The sequence below is a fragment of the Drosophila mauritiana genome, chromosome 3L, assembly GCF_004382145.1.
Source record: "Drosophila mauritiana strain mau12 chromosome 3L, ASM438214v1, whole genome shotgun sequence".
NCBI lineage: Eukaryota > Metazoa > Arthropoda > Insecta > Diptera > Drosophilidae > Drosophila > Drosophila mauritiana.
The window spans coordinates 10925598-10941400 of record NC_046669.1 but is presented as its reverse complement, the minus strand read 5'-3'; the positions used below and the strand labels follow the sequence as shown (position 1 = coordinate 10941400).

The window sequence follows — 15803 nt, the reverse complement described above, 5'->3', positions numbered from 1 at the left end:
GCGACTAACTACACAAGACATTTTTATATGGCGGCCGGTGACAACGTGGCTCGCAAATTAGTTATGTAAGAGAGTTATGGCCAGAAGAATCGGCGACGGCTCGTAAGGTTAAGAAGCTGACATCCGAGGCGTTTCGGGGTTAAGAGCTAGCTGCCAATGAGCCGAGAGTTATGGACCTGCTCTGGGTCACCACCACCACCAGTGAGATCTGCTTAAATAGCCAGATCGCTTGGAAATCCCTGAACATAAAGCTACATCCCGAGATTTGCGAACTGGGAGCTATGACGTACTGATGTCAGACCAAAAAAAAAAAAAATTTAAAAAAAAAAACATAATACCATAATTATCTTATCCTAAGCAACTTGGACTGTCACTATACGTATGACCAAACATGTTCCTCAAATGGGACAATGCGATCTTATCACTAGGGAGTGTATTCACTTGGTAATTCCCACACTAGAAGTCTATCTTTGGAATCTAAAACTATAAAACTGTCTGGCCTTCGTGAATATCGCGCGATTTCTAACTAGTAACGAAAATAAAAGGTATTATTCTATCAAATCGTTTCCATTAACTGCACTAACCAACAAATGTTGTTTGTCTTTGGTTTTAAATTACTTTCATTGTTGCCTTTCTTCGTTCTGTTACCACGGCTTATCCATGTTTGTTTTTCCTTTGCCCAAACTCTTTGCTCGCCTTATCTTAAAGTACGTGTATGTTATCTTTTCTACTTTTGATCTTATCCGCCCTTACATTTATTTGTTAGTTTAGCTGGGCTTTAGTTTATTAGCTCTGCTTTTAGGTTTTGATAAAATTTCCAATTGACTTTCAGTTTGTTTAGTTTAGTACATAGTGTACATGAAATTAACGCACTTGAGCGGCTTCCCACTGAATGATCATTGATCAGTGATCACAACATCGTTTCCGTTCGATAATGTTTCGATTATTCATTGCATTCGATCGGACCGATTGAAGTGAGTGTGGTATGTGATATCGGGTTACTTGTTTGTGAATCTCTGCGAATGACTCGAATTCGAGTGAATTTCTATTTTCATTTGAGGAGAATTCTTTCGGCTATCAATGAGACAATTGAGAGTTTTGTTGACCAAATTCTTTTCGCATATTCGGCGTAAACAAATTCGCAGAAGACGGAACGTCTGGAAAATAAGTCCGGCCATGAGAAATCGAATGCTGATAAGAATTATAATCGGTTAGTGTTTTGAAGTAGCTAGCCAGCTTGATAAGAACGTCTCTCCTCCGGCTGATAAGAACGGCCAGACCGCGTTGGTAAGTTTGTTTTTTAGAGGGGTCTAGTTTCGGTAACGTCAATCGAAAATAGGTTTGCCGGCAGTAGAAGTGCCTCCAACAATTCGCACTCAATTTAAGTGCGTTCTATTTTAAAGTCTGCACAGCTATGGCCAAAACATTAGAATCGTATTACCTTTATTGGCAATATTAGAAACTTCTTTATTGATCATCATGCAAACAAATACATGGCATATGTAAACCATATTTTATAAGTATAAATACATCAATTTGTAAGCGGTCTTTAAGGGTTTCTTCATTTAAAATTTAAAATAGAGAAAATAATATAATATAATATATTAAATGTATTTTATGTGCTCTTCTATATATATAGAATATTATCAATTTAAGATATGTAGGTGCAAGAGACTATTATTATTTAATAATTAAATGTGAATTATACATTCGAGTTCTATAATTGCTACATAGATTACCCCCGCTGCATTATTATTGAATTACCCGCAATTGTAGCCGCTTATATCTGTCTGGCGATTTGTTTTATTTGCTTTGTAAGGGCGGTATAAAGGTGGGGTTCGCCATGCGCTTTGCATGCCAAGTGTATCCACATCCAGACCTGTGATTCACTGATAACACGTGCCAAGTGCACTCCACCTGACCCAAACCCACAACCAAAACCAGACGATTGCAGTTGCCTGGGTAAATATTTGCACCGATCACACTCACCTGGCAGAGAATGCTTTCTCTAGTGCAGTTCGCCATGTGACTCCACCGAAGCATTTCCCACCCCGCATTTCCCGACCATTGGCAATTTAAAACTGGGCGGGTGATAAGTAGGGGAGCTGTTAATTGATATAGCCGCATCATTGTCGATTTCTCGATGGCCATGACAACTCAAAATTGTGTCTACTACTGATAGGATCGGGCCAACTGCACCTATATTCAGTGCATTATGTGCACATACATATATGGCAATTATATGAAAGTCATTTGCTTTCAAATAATTATGAACAAGGAAAAGATTCACTCTGAAGTTCAGCTGACATCATCGCCTTATTTAAAAAGTTCTCATTACTCGCTGAAATAATTTATATATAATTGTACTTAAGATTGCTGCGATTGCGAAAAGTAACGACTTTAAGTAGATTTTGTGTGCCGCAGATGTGGGAATTCGAGCTAATGGATGGGATAGGTCGTGCATCTAGATTAAATTACTAGCTGATTATGACATTTTCTTTTAATAGGTAGGCGACTTTCATGTAAGCCGAGTTATGTAATAATTAGAAACATTTGGCTCAGCATTTTCTGCAGAATCTATTCAATAATAATATTAAGAATCTTCAGTGCAAATTAAAGATATGTTTGATATGTAAGCTATTTTTCTAACATTTTTCATAGAGAATAAATATTATTTAATAATAAAAAGAATCTACAGTGCAAATTAAAGATATGTTTATATTTTAACTGTTTTTCTGCCAATTGGTTAAGAATAAATAATATTTAATAATAAAAAGAATCTACAGTGCAAATTAAAGATATTTTTAATATCTTAACTTTTTTTTCTGCCATTTGGTTAAGAATAAATATTTTTTAATAATAATAAGAATCTACTGTGCAAATTAAAGATACTTTTAATATCTGAACTGTTTTTCTGCCATTTGGTTAAGAATAAATATTTTTAAAACTTCTTAAGCCTTCTAACAAACATGTGCCAATTTTCCTATAAATATTTACCTACTTAAATATGCCCATTGGTACGTGTATTTGTTTTTTAAGCGATTCGCCAATGCTTCCTATTTCAAATCACCTTCCTGGTTTTGGATTCCCTCTTGAATTTCTGAAACAGTTCCCCGTTGCGCTTACTATCGGAAGATAGAATAATAAGTAAACCTTTGCAACCAGAACTTCGATCTATCTATATGGGATATATGTATATATGTATCTGTATAGTGGCCAAAGTATGACTAATGCCAACAGCAGCTTGCATAAACAACTTGGGGCGAATGTTTACACTCGCTGGGGGGCTCAGAATATATAATTTCAATTCCAAGTGGACGGGCCCATGCAAATGAGGCCTCGACTACACCAAGTATCTAGTACTAGCTTCAAAATAGAAGAAAAAGAAAAAATAAGAATATATGTGTGTGTGCATTTGGCGGTACACAGTCGTGTCTAAGTATTACTTAATATCATTGACTAAGCACTGCTCACCCAAAAGCCGAGCCATCAAAACAACTTTCGATTACGAAATTTAGCACAGTTCGGGTTCGAATATCCCAAGGGGGGAGGGGGGTTTTGGGGGGATCTGGGGGAGTGAAAACAGCCGGTGGAAAAAACAAACTTAATGAGCTTTGCGAAATATGTGTTTGCTTGCCCTTTCGATGGCTGCTGTCAAGTACAATAAACGACAACAGGTTGAAGACTAAGAATCGGCAACCTTAACACTTAAGCAGCTGAAATGAAAATTGCAACAAAAACGAAAAAAAATAAGAAAAAAAAGGAAAAACAAAAGACAAATTGCACACCAGAATGGAGACGATGACTGTGGCTTTGAGGATGACTAATGCCCATCTAAAAAACTGCAAAACTGAAAATCACCGATGGAAACCAAGACACAATGGGCAAACTAAAAAATAAAAAAAAAGAGCGCAACTCGAGGCAAATTTCGAATTAAAATAAAGTCATTGAGTGTGGTCGAGTGGTTCGGTGGTTGCGTGGTTCAGTGGTTCGGCATTGGTGGATTGCCGCGTGCACACAATGTGCTGCACTGCATCAATGCAGCACTGCAAATGCTATCTGAATTCCCGGGAAGATGCCATCTAAATATCACAGTATTACACTAAAGGTTGCTAAGGGATTTCAAATTGTGAATCAGTCACGATAGATAAACTCGTACACTAATTTCAGCAATTGAAAATCAAATCGGTTTCCTAGAAGTCGCTAATAATGGAAAATCGAGCTTAGGATAAAATGCCATTATGAAATAATAAATATCGTTAATTACTCTGGTAATTAAGCCATTCATACAAATACTAGGAAATGAATATCATACATTTTAGTTTAAGTTATATATGTAACACATAAAACTCTTGAGTAATAAATGTGCCTAAATTTAGATAATATTAATTGCAAATTTATTTGAACCAGCTATTCCACAAATATTAAAAGGAAACTTGAGAAATTAAATGGATCGTGTAGTAAAACACATGATTTCTTTACCGAACATTGTAATTATCCCATTAAATGCATCGATCGGCGATATAACCTGATCTTAATGCGAGTACAGCTGATATATATCTACATCCAGAATGACCTCAGACGAGTCAATGCTTCCTGAGAGCGAAAATATCCGTGAAAAAAATAATTATTGCTCACAAAGGAACCTGTTCCGAGATAAAAATCTACCCAGGCACAATCGTAAGAACCGGGGAAGCTGACAGATCTGACGGGTTTCCATGCAGATGATGTCTCGTTTCGATATCTGTTGGGACGTGTAAATAATTAATTACACAGTAAGTGCTTAAATCTTAATCCGCACAAGACAAATATGGCCAACCAACGATAATCTCTTCTTATTTTCTTCTTTTTTTACGAAAATAGATATTCCCGCATTGAAGGCGAAAGAAATAAATGAAGACAAGAATATCTAATCAAGCTGAAGTATTTTATTATATGTAGGAATTACTTTTGTTTTAAGTTTTTGCCTTGGAAGTTTCTAAATAAATTGCCCTCAGTCACGAATCTCTTTTTTTTCATTCCCATATTAACTGTGACAAAAACCGAGATGGTGAAAACAAACGACTCACCGAAAAGGAATACTAAAAATTCGCATACAATTTGAGCATTTCTCTTTGTTGATAAAAGCGTATCTCACAGATACAAATGCACATGTAGACAATGTACCTTAGACAAGACAACGAATGTTCTGCTATTATTTAATTAGCGTTGAGCTTTTGGCCCTCGGGCATGTACTTAAGTGCATGCCGCGTATCTTGTATCTTTTTGCTCATCTTCGGGGGATTAACGACAGTCGAGGGCGGGGAAATAGGAGCTCCTCCAGCTAGATAAGCAGCGAGCTAGGGAAAAAATTTACATTTTTTATTGCCTGAATATTCGCATAATAATTGCCTTTCTTGCAGCAAACAAAAACGATCCAACGCCGCCGCAGCATTGTGGCCACTTCGTGGCAATTCAGATGTATCTGCCGGATACTTGTTCTCGAAAAATTTGTTTATTTTTGCCAAGCGTTGAAATGGTCTCCAGGGGGCTTACGGATATTTTTGCCGCTCTAATCTGATAATCACCGTATAGTTGTGTACGTAGTCGCTCCTTTTGCTTTCCCTTCCATTTCCCGCTTCGATTTTCCTCAAGTCCCTCGCTGATGACTTTTCTTCTTCCTCTTGCCACTTATCTGCTTTCCCAGCTCAACTGTTATTACCTTCGCTCCTTTTGTGCTACACTTGCTTCTTGTTTATCTTTTGTTTCTATGCTAAACAATTTTTGCACATGTGGCCCATGGTTATTGTTAGTGTTGTTATTGTTGCTCTTGCCATTGTTGCTGTTTATGCATTGTTCTCATTGTTGTTGCTGCTGACGTAGTCGCTGGAGTTGGCTCATTGAATGAATCGAGCCCCTGGCAACACGAAACACGCACACTCTCACACAGCAGCGGACAAAATAATAGCAATTTATGTTGTATTTTTTTAATTTATATGTATTTAATTTAAAGTGAAAAGAACACAATATAGTTCTTTAGAAGAATAACACATTACACTTTCTAAAAAAAGAAACATATTTTATGGTAAAAAATAAGCTAAAAGCAAACCTAAATCAGTATACATATATTAAACCTTTTGATTAACCTTTCTTATAAAAAATTCAAACCACTATGTTGTAAATTTAACTTACCGACACTATTATTTTACCCCCGCCTGTAGAAATCATGGAATAAAATGCACCGACTTGCAGATGACTCACAATTTTTACACCGCTTTTGTTGTTGTTGCTGGTGTTTTACTTTTGTTGTTTGTTTTAAGTACTGTATTGTTGTTGCTTCGATTTACGAAACCTTCGCCGTTCATTAGTGTTGTTGTTGTTGTTGTTGTTGCTGCTGTTTGTTGCTAGTGCTTCTTCTGCTTTTGTGATTGTCGCTTTGTTGCCAAGCCAGGTACAAATGGAAAGTGTACAAACAAATACGAAAACACAATCATGCAGAGCGAAAAAGTCAAGCAAGTTCAAAATGTAAAATTAAATTTGTTGTAACATTTGGAAAGTATTTTTAAATTGCTTTAGACTGGCTGTAGTTGTGTTAATGGATTCAATGTAACTCTGCAGTATTTTAAAACAATTGCCATTCTTTAAAGAAAAGTATAAATTTTCTGCCAGTGTAATTACACACACCATACATGTTTATGTAATTGTCTGCGTGCAGCTATCATTCATATTGTGAAAACCTTGGAAATGCTACAATTACTGTTGACATTTATTTTGCTGCCGTTGTTGTTTTTGGATTTTCATATTTTTGCTGTTGTTGCCCAGTTTCGCATTTCCGCTTTCGTCGGCCGACATTTGTTTGTCACAGTCGACGGTTTGGCTCACAGTTGGTAACAACGTCGCTTATCAGTTTTCGAAAAACAACCAAATCTAAAGCGATACCGAAAACCATTTGAGTCACAGATACAGATACAAACACATAGCCAAGAGCAGCAAGAACAGCGGAGGGCCAAAAACCACAAGTTGAAAAACAAAATTCGTAATGCAAGCAGGCAAACACCTCACAGATACTCACACACACACACACAGGCACTTGTTACACGCACTGCAGAGTCCAAAATAATAGTGCTAGATGTGTAATAATTAAAAATAAAACCAAGAACAGAAAGGACCTGGGACAACAACTAACATAAAAGATATTGAACATATAAAGCCATATCTATCATGCTATCCATAGATACTTTGAGCTCAAAAGATACTTTTCGCTATTAGCGTGGAAAGTCGTGACTAGGCTAGGTTAAAAAAAGTTGAGGGCCTCACAACTTAACTCAAATTATAGTTCCTAAACATTATTTATCGACGTCCAGCAAATACAAAACATGGTATTGAGATTGCTATAATTTCGCCGGCACTTGTGCTGGTGCCCACTGAACTTGGACACCAAGCAAAGGTGCCTTCATCGGAACGTTTTCCGCAGCTTGGAACGTTCACTGGGCGGGAAAGAGAGGGAGAATCTATATCTGAATCTGAGGAGGAGCGGCCGTGTCCAATCGAAATAATATATTGTAAGATCTATTTGTGGTCTGTTTACAACAAAGAAGGAGAAGAGGCTGGGCGAAGGGAAACGAAACCCTCGACGGCGAAAAGAATGAGCAGAGCTGAAAAGATTCGAAGGTCATAGAAACTGTCAAAGAAGAGAGATGGATGCTCGGATGTACATGTAGCTGGCCATATGAATGGTATGAATCGGTTGATGTGATTGCCCATAGACAAATTGTCAAGAAACATGACAATTGAGGATTTTGCCCTCTGGCGCATTTTCCCTAGAGTTTTCCGATTTTCCCAAATCTTTTCCCGCTCGCTGACGGGTCAAGTTTTTCTTCACTCCACTGTTGGGAATAATGACACTTTGAGGGCCGGCAGGGGAAACAAAACAGCAGCGTCTAACAATCGACTACAATGGAATTGATGGCATTATAATATGGGAGCAGGCTGTAATTCGGGGTTTAGTAATAAGAGAAGATTGCCAGTGCAATTGTCTCGGATTAGGGGTTTTAGGGTTTCTTTTTTCGCCCTAAATTGGGTCAAGTCAGGTGGGCATGGTAGGCTTTTTCTCTTTTAACACAAGTGCAGAAAACAGCTTAGGTAATTTGGGAAAAAAATCTAAAAAAAAAAAAAATAATTTCCAAGTTATGTTAAAAATGAAGAATAGTGATATATGTGAACTATCATGAAGTTTTTAGCTTACAAAATCATTATTTCAATATAGTTTCTAAGTATATAAACCAGATGATCGTGTTTGTTCTGTCAAATGTGTATAAGCAAGCAGATTAGCTATGCCAAAAAGCAAATTATGAAGTCTTAGGCTACTTGAGCATCTTCGATGCCTATATGTACTTTCAAAAAAGTACAAACATACGCCAGTTCTTGGAACAGATTTTTCAATTTTCACCATGAGCAAAGCCAGAACGACGCTTTTTTGGAAATTAATTAATAGCACAAATTTCGAATACTATTTTGCGTATTTTTTGTTGTATTTTTTATGATTTTCTGACAGCTAGAACATATTCTAATACCCCTGACAACGATCGAAAATTTCTCTCAGCCACGTGCCGCTGAAAAAATAATAACGAACACGTCCAAAACGAGTCCACCTACGACCGAAGTTGATGTGACAAATCCAAAAAACTTAGACTGCGCAAATCTCTTTTGAATCGAACCGTTTTTTAGTTTTTCGGAGGGGGTAACCACACGTGCCGAAGATCCAATAAAGCTGGAGACTTTCCATGGCCAGAAATTCCAAAAAAAAAGAAAAAATAGAAATTGAGGAAAAAACTCAAATTAATTAGCCAACAAATGTGGGATGTGTAGTTCCAAGAGCGGAATTGTTCAAAAACAAAAACCAGAGGACTTGACCAAATATTTGCCAGCTTTTTTGTGTTTCGAGCTATTTTTTTTTTATTTGCTGCCACTTTTGTTCTCTTAATGTCTACAAATATAGATACATTTGTGTGCTTCAATAACAGAAATTCCGCATTGGGGAATATGCATGCAAATTGTTGACAAAAGTGACACACCAATCTATTTATTCAGTTTAGAATGGAACGCGCTGGGAAAACAGCGCGGGGTGGAAAAGGGGGAGAAATTTAAAACAAAGCCAGGAGCAAACAATGGGTTAAATAATACAGCAAATATGCGACAGACTCCGTTCTTAAAGTTCGGAATTTTTTGTGGGGAATACCGTGCAGATGTGCTCGATGTTCTGGATTCTAACTTAGGAACCTTAAAAATAAAATAAAACAGATATAAATGAAACTATGGGAAAACACGCAGCGAAAATGTGGTCAACTTGGAATTCTGGGAAACGCGTGTGGTCCATAATCGAAACGTGTTATCGTGGATGCGAAAACTATCTCGAAAATATTTTTAAAAACACCAATAAATTACAAAGTCAAGGAAATTATCAACGCCAGCCGCATCATCGGGCATCATTAAATTGCCTTGAGAATCTCAAGCTCGGCGGAAAAACAAAAGATTCGTCTCGTAGGTTCAAAATTCGTATAAAAATACGAAATGCGAATAAAAATATGCCAAACAGACTTAAAAATATAACGAAATGTTCCGAAAAAAAGAACGCCAACGAATTGTGACGTGAAATTGATTCAATTAAGTCTTTTATGACGTGACAATTGAATTCTATTTTCGCATCTAATTGGAACTGATTGTAGTTTCGCCCCATCAAACCCCACAATAACCGCACCGCGTACATCTCGACCAACACGTACTACCCTATACTATATACCATATATATATACATATATATATTCCCATACGATCTATGTACGTATCTATGAGTGTTTATTCAAATATTGTTGTCAACGGTTCGCGCGTACGTACACTTGCACCCTTTTCATTTCGGCTTTCTATTCTGGGAAATGACCGAATATCGCAATGGGTCCAAAAACAAAAAAAAAGAAAATTGTCAAAATGCCTGGCGGTTTTGCCCCCTGGACCGCTTTCCTTTTCGTTTTGGTAATGACTTGAGGTGGATGCTAGATGTTCTCGCCATAACAAGACGAATGACAGCATTTTAAATGACTTTCTACACTCGATGTTCTGGCGAAATATGGCACACGTCTTGTCGCAATTACAGTCCGCATGCGAATTAAGGGAAAATCACCTTCATTGAGGTAGGCGAATTGCGAAATATCTATGAGATACACAGTGCTTTCTATGGGAATCTTAAGAACAAGAAGAACAATCACAGTTAGTTTCTTTATATAAAATATATTAAATGCTGTATGTAGATACATATACCCTAAAAATTTATATACTTACAATCAGTTATTTTAATTATTATTTAAAATCTTGTATATAGATAGTTAAAAGTTTGGCTTACTATTTATCTTTACAATGAAAGTTTGGCTTAAGCCTTTATCTCTAATTAAATAAGGCTTAATATATATTAAAAGCTATATATGTACTTAATACTTTACCATGTACTTCTATAAAATTGCTTGAGATAAAAAAACCTCTTTAGCATGTTTTGACCTTTAAAGATTACTTTTATGGCAAATTATTGTCAAGCCCAAGACTTTGTGATTTATTCATATTCCTGCGCACTTCTGGTTGGGGTAACATCTCAGCCTGTTTTGGCCAATTGCAGCGTTGCCGCTTTTCAGCCAAGTTCATAGTACCCATCGCAGGCCCAACAACAAGTTGTAAGCCTAGCCCAAACTGGTTGCCCAATTGTCTTCCACTGCTGATCGCGAGGCAGCGATTGTTGCCGTTGCCGTTTGTGTAACTACTGCAGCGGTGCACTGAAAAAAACAGGATGATACTACAACTAATTTTCAATTTTTTTACGTTTTATATACCAACGCTTCAAGTGAACATAGAATTATGTAAATTGAACTAGCCACCAAATAAATTTCAACTTCAAGAAGAAATCTGGTTGTTGTAACTGCAATTATCATTTATTTGCTGAATCAATTTATTAAGTTTAAAACAAAAGCTTATAATATAAAGCTATCAGCTGTATGAAAAACAATCCTTAATGGATGTTTTTAAATTGTCATCAAAAACATCCATTTCATGTTGATATAAATGCAATGGAAATTGGGTTTTGTTGAACGTATTTCGCCTGCTTGTGGTACTGATTTCTTCCAGTGCATAATTTAACAGCATTGCCACTTAGAGCCCATTTTCTCGCAGTGCAGTTGCCATGGCCGTGGCAGTAACGGGTTGTGCGGCAAGCGGTGTTGCCGCTTTTCAGTGGTTCGGTGGCTGCTGAAAGAAAGTTGCACCCGCAACAAGCTGAACCGCCCCTGCCCACCCACCCCCCTCACCCCCTTGGCCCCTTTGGAGCGCCCCTGGGATGCAGCAGTGCTGGCAGAAAAGAAAGCCGTTTTGTTTTAATTTTTTCCACAATTATTTTCCGCTAGCGCAGGAAAAATTATATGCTTTTATTTTTGTAATTTTTTTTTGCCTTTGTTTTTCGCTCTGTATGTGTGGTATGGATTTTTTTTCACAAAATGTTTTTGCTTTTGTTGGTTTTTTTTTTTGTTTTGTTTTGGTTACAAATTTCTCACAATTATTTTGTTGTTTTACGCAATAAAAAAACTTAACATTAAATACAATATATTTTTGTTTTTGCTTTGTTTTAATAATAAAAAATTAATACATGTATTTTTTTCGTATTTTGCTTGTTTATTTCTTTCTTTCTCTCTCTCTCTCTTTTTGTAATAAATAGGTTTTTCGCTTTGATAGATACTTTTTGCTGGTAATAGATACTTTCGTGTGTGTTTGTATGTTGGTGTGGATGTGTGAATGGTGTGTTAATGTATTTGTGAGAACATTAAGTTTTCCTCATTACGTTAATTGTAATTTTTACAAATTATATCGCATTGCATTTAATTAAATTTTCACATTTTATTTGACGATTTCTTGATTTTGTTTTTGCAGCTACATTTAAGTTTTTGTTTTCATATCGCATTGGGAGTTTTACACAGACAAAAAAATTTTACAAATTTTTTACGCTTTCACATTTACTGAGATATTCATTGCCTTAAATTTTATGCTTGATTTTTTAAGTTTAATTTATTCTCGGTTTTTATTTTTTTGTTGTGGATTTTCTTTGTGTTTTTATTTATTTTGTATTTTGTGTAGTACGCGCTATACATTTAATAATATATAAAAATTTGTTAAAATCCTAAAATTTGTTGGTTTTAATTAATATTAATTAATAATTTAAAAAATTTTTATTGCAGCAAGCTGCGTCTAACTAAAATTGGAGCGTGTGTTCATCTACCTCTTTCACAGTTCGAGGCCCTCATCTCTCTCAGTTTTAAAGTTAAATTTTAAATTTACCAAGATCAAGTTTGTTTGTTTTGTTGGTTTCTTTGTTTATTACTATATAGCATACAATTTTTAAAAAAAATCTGTTCTTTTGTATTGTGGTTTTTGTTGTGTATGGGGTGTTTGTGTGTGTGTGTGTTGGTTTGTATTTTCTTGTGGTGTGTTATGTGTAATTTTATCAACGTCTTTTGCCGGACTTTGGTGCATCCGGCAAAAAACTCTTAGCATCTTAAACAGTATCACATATTCATGAGTTGTCGACCGGCGAGCCCCAAAGCGAATGCCCCAGAAATATGATTCTGGGGATTGATTCGTGGGGCTGCCGTCTTTGAATTTCATGTTGGTTTTTTCTTTACTTTTCTTCCGCTCTTGCCGCCTGGTTTTGTTTTTCTTGCTTTTGCGTTTTTGAAAAAGGAGAAACAACTTAAAACTCTAGTTATTTGTTATAGCACTACGCATCTAAGTAAAATGGTGGTGAGAGTCACAATTACAAAAATCGGGCCTTACGGTCCCATATATAGTATTAGTATGAGAGTGTGGTTGGCGTACCCTAATGTGTATGTGTGTATGTATGTGTGTGTGTGTATTAAAGGTGTGTGTGTGTGTGGTGTAGGTGGGGTGGCTTCGAATACTTGCTTCGTTGTTGCACTTCAACTGCAACAAACTACTGCTCTCGATCATCACAGGGGTGGTGTTTTTTTTTTTTTGTTTCGCGCAGACACATATACGAACATATGCATATCTGACAGATCAAGCTGATCACCATTAGTTGGTGGGCGTGGCGATGGCCGCACTCGGGCTGTGGGCGTGGCTGCCGAAGCTATAGCTCCTGCGTGCGCCCAAACCATCGGCGGAGTACAGCTTATTCTTGGTGATCGTATACTCCGGACTGATGGTGATCGTGCGGGCCAAGCTCTTCATGAACTGCGGCAACAGCGACGTCCAGCCGCGATGATCCTGCCTGAGGGTCAGATACACTTCGAATGTGGACACCGTATCCGGATCGACCTTGATCGAGGCAATGCGACGCGAATTCTTCGGCTCATCCTCGAACTCAATGTAGATGGTGCAGCCGCGTATGCCGCGGGGCTCCTTCTCCGACACGCGGATTATTTCCCGGGCCACGCTCGGCGTGAGATCACAGGGTAGCGACACTTCCGTACAGGTCAAATGACGCGACTTGGCCGCCCTCAGTTCGTCGAGCAGTCGCAGGGACAGCTCCTCGACGGCCTTCTTATCGTAGTTGCTCAGTGCGTAGTCATTGCTACCGCCCTCCTCCTCGTCAGCAGCGTAGTAGTAGTAGTTGCTATTGCTATTGTAGCTGCCGCTGGGCTTTGTCTTCTTGCTCTGACTTTGGCCAACATTGTTGTTGCTGCTGCCCGCCGGCTGCTTGTGCTTAATACTGCTGGATGTGGATGTGGTTGTGGATGTGGCGGTAGCATTGCTGCCATTGCTGCTGCCCCCGGTTGTCGTCTTGGCCTTCTTGGACATCAGGTCCAGAGTGTATGCCGACGGCGGTGGCAGTCTGCTGGTCCAATCTGGAATGATTAAATAGGAGGAAAATGTTTGATAAGTAAAAGGTTTTGGTAATAAAACGAGGCACAGTTAATTCAGTTACACAGAGTGTTAAAATGTAGTGACGAATGTTACTCTCAAATTCTATTGCTACATCTGGCAAAAAAATGAGGAATAACGAAACGGAAGCCAAAAACAAACAACTAGGCAATGAGGAAACAGCCGCTTGGCAACAGCGAACGAGAGTTCAAAGCGCAGCACGCAAATGTGAAGCAAAGGCAAAAGCAACGTTGAAAAAACGGAGGGCCGGAGAGGCGAAAAGAAAACGAAAAATCATTTTTTTTATTGCTGCTGGGAGTTTTTTTTTTGTTTTTTTGTTGCTGCAATTTGCGTACGTGACGAACAATTTAACATGATTTTTTATGACATTTTTCCTTTTTGTAATTGCAAATTGATTTTTTATGCATTTTTTTGTGTAAATGTAAATTACAAAGTTAATTGCTGATGAAATTTCAAGGAGCTTTGCAAAGCAGTTGTTGTTCATCTTTTATTTTATTAATATTATACACAAGTTCAAGAACAGTTTAAATATTCAAAAAACATTTAAAAATATGTACGCTTGATACACAAAATTTGATAGACTGCATTTTGCGAACCATATGTTTTAAGTTTTAAGATCTTTCTGGAACCTTCCCGATTCTTCCCTACAGACACGTATTTCTCGCCGAATTTTCGGTACACTTACCTTTATTTTTGTTTGATCCCTGCAGGCTACCGTAGATGATTTGTTCCCGAGCAATAACATCCATTTTCATCGGTTTTTCTGTGTTTTGTTGGCTTGGAAAGTCGAATCGAATCGAAAGTCGTTCGTTCGCTCGCTCGCTCGCAATTTTCCGACGGCTTTTGTCGCCTTCTTTGTATATCACTTTTACAATTTAATTAAGCTTATTTAATTTATCACAATTTGCTGTTTGTTTTCTTGCTGATTGCTTTAATTCTTCCTCTTTACGTTCTGGTTGCAGTTTAAATTAACATTTGTTGTTGTTGTTGTTGGTTGGTTGGTTGGTTGGTTGTTGTTTTGTAGTGGAAATCACAGCACTTATGTTGTTTAAACTTTTATTTGTTTTGTTGTATCACTTAAATGGCGTTGGTCCGTTGCATTTGTTTGATGGCAAATTTAAATGTTTAGTTTAGTTTAAAAATATAACATCAGTAGCATAGAATTCTTCGTGAAACAGTGTTGAATGATAGAACTTTTTGGATTTGTAAAATTTTAGCAGTGGAAAATGTCTGGCTATGCACGTTTTTGCTGCTGCTGCTTCATTTGATTTTCTGGCTGCGAGAGTCTGTTTTCTTGTGTACTGTGTTCAGTGTTTTTTTCGAAGCTACTATGAATTTCTCGCCGGTGCGCCGCCTTTTATACTCATCGCCGCTACAGCTGTTTCACTCATCTCTGCGTCCGCCGTCTCGCTCATGCGCGCTCATGCCGGCGAAAGAGCACGAGAGCGCAAGAGCGCAAGAGCGCGAGAGAGAGGCATATACCGAACGGCGTACGTGACTCGAAAAGAGGAAAAGAAAACCCCGAAATTGAGAGAAAACCACGAAAAGGATGAAAATTGGAAATGTTCTCCCGCAAGGAAACGAATAAAGCAACAACAACAACTACAAATGCAATGGAACGAAGTGAATTGAAAAAGAGGCAACAACAAAAATCCACCCCGGCATTACTGGCAGGCTAAAAAAAAAAATTTTCCACTCCGAAAACGAAAACTCAGTTGCAAGTTGCAACATGCTGCAAATAGCGGCTGTTGCCAGGCCGCAAAAAAGATACGAAACGATACGAGAGATACCAGCTACAAGATACGAATGTATCTTCAGAATTTCCTTTTCGCCTTTTCCACGGAAGCGGGCGAATGCAAATTTTACAGCGCTCGCCGCTTCGGCAACCAAAAAGT

At 37.7% G+C, this 15803-nt stretch overlaps 1 protein-coding gene across 1 annotated transcript; it reads right to left on the bottom strand.

The window, feature by feature from the left end:
• Positions 1–12694: 12694 nt before the first annotated feature.
• Positions 12695–15243, bottom strand: LOC117140486 (protein scylla). The gene is made up of 2 exons (XM_033303445.1): positions 14594–15243; positions 12695–13871 (listed from the first exon to the last, which is right to left on the bottom strand). Exons 1-2 carry the CDS (start codon positions 14661–14663, stop codon positions 13099–13101), a joined length of 843 nt encoding a protein of 280 aa, XP_033159336.1. The 5' UTR covers positions 14664–15243; the 3' UTR covers positions 12695–13098.
• Positions 15244–15803: the final 560 nt, after the last annotated feature.

Coding starts and splice junctions, on each gene's coding strand:
- LOC117140486 (XM_033303445.1), bottom strand. CDS start 14,663: ATGAAAATGGATGTTATTGCTCGGGAACAAATCATCTACGGTAGCCTG. Junction 13,872..14,593: donor GGGATCAAACAAAAATAAAG/GTAAGTGTACCG, acceptor TAATCATTCCAG/ATTGGACCAGCAGACTGCCA.